At 39.4% G+C, this 7,510-nt stretch overlaps 1 protein-coding gene across 1 annotated transcript; it reads right to left on the bottom strand.

Annotated features, from left to right (window-relative positions):
* Window positions 1–4,071: 4,071 nt before the first annotated feature.
* On the bottom strand, window positions 4,072–5,623 carry AplD (adenylyl cyclase; the record flags this gene model as incomplete). Its single annotated transcript, NM_001204733.1, is given in 1 exon segment — window positions 4,072–5,623. A coding segment is annotated over 1 exon segment (1,277 nt), but the record flags the coding sequence as incomplete, so codon positions are not given.
* Between the last annotated feature and the right edge of the window lie 1,887 nt (window positions 5,624–7,510).

The raw sequence follows: 7,510 nt of genomic DNA, 5'->3' as shown, positions 1-7,510 counted from the left end.
CCTGACCCAGTTCGATTGCCGTGAGGGGAGAATTTTCATCGGGTATTTCTCAGTCCTTTTAGTTTTAGTAAGAGTTTTACGGCACTTGCAACACAATAAGGTCATGTAAGTGCTGAAGATTAGAGGTGTTACAAGAGAGTAACAATCACAAAAAAAAAAAAGGAGGAGGATAGATCAGGACAATAGATGTTGGGTAGGAAAGAAGGGGCAAGCCACACCAGAGCATCCGCCAACCACCCGCATTTCTCAGTCTTATCTGCTGGGACGTTGTATCGCTCTCAGACAAAACAAGGAGTACAAAACTGTAACCTCCTTGCTCTCAGAGCACCTCTACCTACACCCACGGTAGGCCCCGCCCAAAAGGCAGTGTAGTAAACCCCGCCTCCTCAATATGTATATGCCTATTTAATAAACTAAATAGTGTCGATGGCGCGGTAAAACATCACCAACATAAAAAAACAAAAACAAAATCTCAGACGCCGGTTCTTATTTCGTTTTACACACCAAGACCGAGGCGTGAAAGTACAATAGCAGAAGACACGCTTCCTTTTATTTTAAGTCTTGGCACCGTCGCGCTAATGCTTAGAAAAGCCTAAATTACCCACTGCACAGTGCCAATCAGGTTCATCGGGTTGAGTCGAGGTCAACCATTTTTTTTTCCCTCCATAAAAGGAAGGGTGCGGCAAAAAGCTTCCATTTAGGCAGATTACTACGTTAGACTCCAACTCGCGACCTTCAAAAGTAGACGAACAAGTTTGATTTTGAAGGTCACGGTTGAAATAAAGTAGAAGACTTCGGTCGAACAGTGCCATCAAAACGGTAGCGTTTTGCCCTTCCTTGAAAAAAAAAAATTTGGCTGGCCCGACTCAGTTCGACATTTGACAGTTCGACTTAATTCGATTCACCGTGTGTGCACTCGGCTTCAGGGTACACGTTCACTTTTACAGAACTCTACCTCGAATAACGTCAATACAAATCCAGTTAGTTCTATTTTTATCATGTACAACATATTGATTAAGCAAGCATTGCGAAAATCGAGTCAAATTTCATTAACACCGGCGCATAATTGACTTTAACAAAGAGTATCATATATGTTTATATGGGCTGCGTTTGGCATCATGACTGGCTTGATAGTGACCCCGATTATTATAATGGCAAAAATAAATGCATCCCCCAGTCTTTTTCTTCTACGTCGTATAATCGCCTTACGGATTTGTTTTGTTTAAGGTTGTTAGTTGTTGTTTTTTGTTGTTGTTTGTCCTTTTTGTGTGCAGGTGTCTTAGGCTTTACGCCCCCGCCGTCAACACACAACTACATGAGATCATTTAGGAGGCGGGCCTCCTACCTGCCCGTCTGGGCCAATCAAGGAGGTTTTTATGGTTATAAAAAATAGTCGTGTATTCTAATTGGGTGTTTAAGGCCAACCCAAGCTGATTGTTATAGTAGAGGTTTTTACGGCGCTCGCGCCGCCTCTTAAATAACCTAATAATGTTGATAGGGGCGTTAAACCCGTACCATTTTCACGGCGCTCGCAACTGCAAGGTCATTTGAGCGCCAGAAGATTAGAGGAGTTACAAGAGAGTAACAAACAAACAAAAATAAGAAAGGGAGATAAGGACGATAGATGTTTGATAGGAAAGAAGAAGCAAACCACACCAGAGCACCCACCAACCCCTCACAACCTAAGCTGGGAGGGGTAAAAAATCCCAGCAGAAAGACAGAAGCACTCCATTAAACATTTCTCTCCCTACTCAGGAATCAAACTCGGGTCTCATGCATGCCACAGCTGAGCACCTAACCGCTACAAATACAGACTCTGGTCTGCAATTGCTATCATTCCTAAAAAAATTACTCCTTCTTAAACTTTTAAAGGTAAATGTTCAATTACAATTACATATACTCATTTATTATTATTACCACATGATAGCCTATCATCAATCCGAATATATTTCTCTTTTTATTTTATTTTTCTCCATTAAATTAGTCTTAGTGAAGTTTAGTCACCATTTGATAACCGCTGTCAGCGTTGCAGTGGTTAGACACTTCACCGTCATTGCAGCAGAAGACCCAAGTTCCATTCCGAAGTGGATAAATATATATATTGAGCATTTTTTTATCTTTCCGCTAGGAATTGTATCTTCAGCCCTGGTTGGCCTTGACAGGCAGGATTAAAGCCCGCCTCCTGAATTATACAAATAATTGTGTCAATGTGGGCGTAAAAGCACCTTCGTTATTTTATTTTTTTAAACATTTAAAATAAAACTCAAGTCTCACTGACACAGTGTCAATCATTGCGAAGAAGTTAATAATCTCTACACCACATTTTGTGATTGCGTAGAGGAACATTTCTCATTTCATACTCACAGTTCGGTGAAAGGAACTTATTTTCACTTGTTTTATTACTGAAAACGAATCATGTGATTTGTGAATTGTTTCCTTTGCATCATGAAAAGTTGTTATAAATGACAGACTTTGAGTCGGCTTAGCTGAGCTGGTCTAGATTTATAATAGTTAAAATACCAACTCACCCATAGTTCTTTTTTTGTTCTTTATAGTTCGTGGTGGAGCAGGGTTAGGGCACAGAAAAGAAAGAAAGCTATCTAGCTATGATGCTATCTATTTGGAACAGATGATGATAATATTATTGGAGCAAACAAGATGGGAGTGAAAGAAGAATGAATTAAAAAGAAACAGAGTGAGAGAGAGAAGAGAGAGAGGAAGAGAAAGGTTTATAATGATACACACAAACAGTAGGAAGAATGAAAGATCATGAGCAAACAAAAAAACTGAAGGAAGAGTCAGAGGAGGGAGAGCACTGTAAGACAGAGAAAAAAAGTGAGAAAAAACAAGTTTTGTAATTATTTTTTAGAAAAGACCGACTTTAAAAACCAAATGAGGAGAGAGGAGGAAAGAGAAAGGGAGAAAACATAGGGACATGGCAGGAAAATGACATGTGGGATCTGCTCCTTCACTTGATCGGTCATTATAATACAAAAGGCCTATAAAACTAAAGAGAAACAACAGCCAAAATGAAAAGAGAAGCTCAATTTGCTTATTTTAACAAAGCACAGCTAGATAGATCAATCTTTCAAATAACTTTTAAACTAACTACAAAAAAGCTTTTAAATCATCAAACATACATGATGTTCAATCTTACATTAGGAAAAAAATTCTTTCAGGTCCCAAATTTATCATGGCCTGCTCACTAAGAGAACATCTTCTTTAAATAAAACAGTTGCTGAAGTCTGACAAGAAAAATAAGGTTTGTCCAGGCCAGCTGCACTAGCATCCAAAGGTAACCAGAAAAAGAAGTACGTAAATAGTTCAACTGCTCAATTCAAACCATTCCACCGGGGGAAAGATTGAAGTTCAGAAATCATTAACACACGTTTCAATTTAAAAGTGCCCATTGATAGCACTTGAGTTGATGGGATGACAAACAATGGAAATTTCAATCATGTGTGAAAGAAAGACAGAAGTAAGCTTTTGATAAAAAGCTTTCCATACCACAGCACCATACTGTAAATGTAAAGAAAAAACTAATTACCATAGAGGCCTATGATTATATGATATAACACCTCTTTAAATTTGCACCAAAAAATAATTTTTCTGCTTCCATTGAATTTATAAAAGCTCAAAACTCTGCATGCATCAGGCAGGAAATAAATTGTTGGATCCTCAATTGACCCGAACAATAGGACAGATTCACGATCAAGGCTCTTCTGCGAAAGTTCTATAAACTTTTTAAATTTACAAATTTTAAAATAAAGTTTCTTCACCCAAAATCGAAAACGCTGCTCCAACGCACACATCTCAGTCAGTTGTAAATTTGTTTTCTTAAAAAAAATGTTTTTTAAAATAAAACATGATTAAAGCTCTCTCTATTAAGTGTTAAAAAATATTTAGAAATTCAACTGATTATGAGGAAGAAAGTATTCATCATGACCGCTTCGACTTCACGTTGTGACCCAGTTGCTCGAACTTTTTAATCTAGCAGTTCGACTAAATTTAATTCAGATACAATCTAATAGGCTACTTTTATTCATAAATAAATGTATTTTTATAATACCTACCTCCTCATTATGATCTTCATCAAACGCTTGGATGGCAAGAACCATGCTCAGGCCCATTTCCACACAGCATTTAGCATGATCCGGGCTGGGACTTGGACATCCAGAAACACAGTAATAGCAATCTCCAAGGGTGCTGATTTTTTCACAGCCTGAAGCATTGCACAACTTGTCGAACCTTCCAAAAAGATCATTGAGGAGACCCACAAGGCGCTCGGCAGTTTTATTAGAGCTCATCTTGGTAAATCCGACGATATCCGCAAACAGAATGCTGACATTCTTCATCTCATCCATTTGAAACTTTCGGAAAATAATTTCTCCCCTCACATGCCTTGTCTTGCGTCTTCTCCTGGAGTTTTCCTCTTCGTCTTCTTCATCCTTGGCCGGGTGGGTAGCCATTACAGATTTGGCCACAGACGGAGGCATAAGGGAATGAATCATTTTTTCTTTGATTTCCCTTTCCACCATGAGGTCCCGCTGCGCACTCACTGACTGACCGATCTTAGAAAAGTTGCTCCTCAACCTCGTGTTGGACGTTATGAAAATGAAGACACCAATGAGGTGAAGAATGAAGTGCAATAGAACTTTACAGATGATAAAACTCACTTCTTGCATTTTATCGTATCTAAGAGCTGTAAACACCTCATAGGTTATTGAGAGGAAGCCCCCGAGTCCAACAGCAGTGAAAAGGTTGAAGGGAAAAAATGAGTACAACAAAATTAATATTTCAACAACACTACAGAATGTTCCGATGGGCGATATATCAGGATCATCGAAAACATACGGAAGTTGGACTGTTACAACTAGCAAAATGGCAAGAACGAAAGAGACAATCTTTGAATAGTTTGCAAAATGCCTGGTACGTGTAAAGAATGAGAAACCCAGCATGAGGAGGAGTAGGACAGCTGCACTCACAATGTAGTAAATGCAATGTTCTGTTGGGTAGCGGATCTGCATAAGAGCGAAGTACAAGCCCCAACAAAAGGAAGCTACAGCGACGTAGTGCACTGTTTTCCTGAACATTCTTCGGGTTTGTGGTAAGTAGCATTTTACCAAAAAAGATTCCAAAATCTCACTGTCAAATCTTGGATTCAACAAGCTTCCATTGGAACGCTCGAATGGCTTCGGCAAAAACTGACACCCTTGCTTTTTTCTCTTGTGGCCTTTCGATGGAGTATGAATTGTTATTTCGACCTGGTCGGACTCTAAACCTGAGCCTTGTTCAAAGTTTACACAGGTTTCCTTTTTGGATGGTTCCCCGTTGCTAGCGTTCGCCATCTTGAATGCTATTTGAGTGCAGGTTGAGAGGTTCCGTGTTCTGCTAGGGGTCAATGACACCGGTTGCGATGTCCAGCTGATCTGCCTCCGCTAATCTACACACTCAATGCAAACACGGAACTAACCAAACATCGAAATTACATTCATAAACTCCATGATCGGAAACAATTTTGTAACAACACAGTATCCACAGCTAGTAGAAATCCATCATCTGGGCGACCGCCCAATCGAGAAAACGAAAGCACAACACACTGCACTAGGCCTAGGCCTACCACCAAAACTTGCTTCCTTGGCCTCTACACTCTACACACACACTCGGTGCTTCGGTTTCGCGATTGCCAGAGAAGTGGCCTCTCTCTTTGCTGCGGTGTTGCCTCAGAAATCACCCACTAAAAAGAAACCGCCCTGCGCAGTCTATTATCGATAAGAGCGCCGCAACTTCGCGCGGCAGTTTCAATACTCTTTTTCGCCGAACCAATTATTGATTGGAATCGGCGGTGAAAACTGTTGGGTTTTCCATATGTTGCGACTTAGTAAAGCCAGTGGCAACAAGTTAGGTGGATTTACGTTGAAAGTATCGAGATTGCCAACAAGCCTATCGCCCTTCGCCCGTGGCTCAAGAAGGATTAGCTTGCAATTGAAGGGAGGAATGGGTACTAGCATAATTTCGTTATTGTTGTAGACTTTTTTATCATTGAATAGTAGGCAGTGTCATTTCTGAGCACAGTAAATATTTTGAAGTATGAATGAGAAAGAGACTTTGAAAAGAATATGAGGTTTAGACAACAAAGAGTGTGTGTGTGTGTGTGTGTGTGTGTGTGTGTGTGTGTGTGAGAGAGAGAGAGAGAGAGAGAGAGAGAGAGAGAGAGAGAGAGAAAGAGAGAGAGAGAGAGAAATAGAGACAGAGAGAGCGGGAGATAGAGAGAGGGGGGAGAGAGAAGAGAGAGAGACGAAGAGAGAGAGAGAAGGGGGGGGGTGATTAAACTTATAGTGCCGTAGGTGTAGATGTTTGATGTCGTCACTGCTACAGATAAACATTGTAATAGTTCGTTTCTTGTCGTTGTCTGACTTTATCATCATTTTCCCCTTCATCAGTGCTTTAGTGTTTGTCTGTTTGAGCAGTCTTCTATGCGAAAAAAAATCTAATGAAGCTATTTATCAGGTCATTTTCTAACACGAAATATCTCAAACAAGTCCAGGAGCTACCAAAATACAGCCCGGGGACCAGATATCCAACAGTTGATGTCAGTTTGTCTGCCCGTCCCACTTTTTTTAGAAAAAGGGGGCTGCCCATTTTGTCACAAGCCCAGTTTGTCACAACTTCATTAAAGTATTTGGGTTTTGATGTCAGTCATAATTGCAGCACTTTAAAACTGTAGCTGTAACTTAAGTTGTTGTTTTTTCCACCTGCAAATTGGCGGTGCAGAGATAGATTCTAGTCCCTCTAAAATGTCAATTCAGCTTGTGTTGTTCAATATTTCTTCCTTTTTGTATGCAAATCAAAGCAAATTTAAATTACTCTGTAAAATTTCACCAATGGATTTTCGTTCGTTAAAAGCTATTGAAAAATAAAATTCAATTCTTACAATCAATCAATCATTATTACTCATTTTGAGAGTGTCATTGATAACTTGCATTATGCAGGGCACATTCGATGCCTGTGACAAACTGGGCCTGTGACAAACTGGCATGCTTCCCGTATGGTGACCACTGAGCATAGTTCAGTATATTAATTCATTCCTGTTTTTTTCCTTGAGAGAACCAAAATAAAGTCACATAACGTAGGCTATTCGCTCATAACTATTTTTCGACATTTCTTTTTTCATTATTGGGGAAGCAAGCCATTATCACGTTGTAACAAAAACAACTTTAAAAATTGGATTATTTACTAACCTATGGTGTAGTTGAGAAGATCACTATTTCATGGCATACTATATTTCTGACAAATCTCATCAGTAAGCTAAAGTAATGCGTATAAAGAAAGCAGGTGCAGTAGTCGAAAATGAGTATAGTAATTAGTCAATTACATTTTAATTATGCTGTCTAACTTGCTTTGGATTTTAGATATTGCTCAAGTCAGAACGGTATGGTAATTAATCCTTTCCTTTATAAAGATAATAATGTGTTTATAATTCAAACTGGTATTTGAAAAAGAAGGCGCG

Source organism: Aplysia californica, unplaced genomic scaffold, assembly GCF_000002075.1.
Source record: "Aplysia californica isolate F4 #8 unplaced genomic scaffold, AplCal3.0 scaffold00154, whole genome shotgun sequence".
In the NCBI taxonomy this organism is placed as follows: Eukaryota; Metazoa; Mollusca; class Gastropoda; order Aplysiida; family Aplysiidae; genus Aplysia; species Aplysia californica.
Note: the sequence above shows the minus strand (reverse complement) of the source record. Positions and strands in the feature narration are given on the sequence as shown.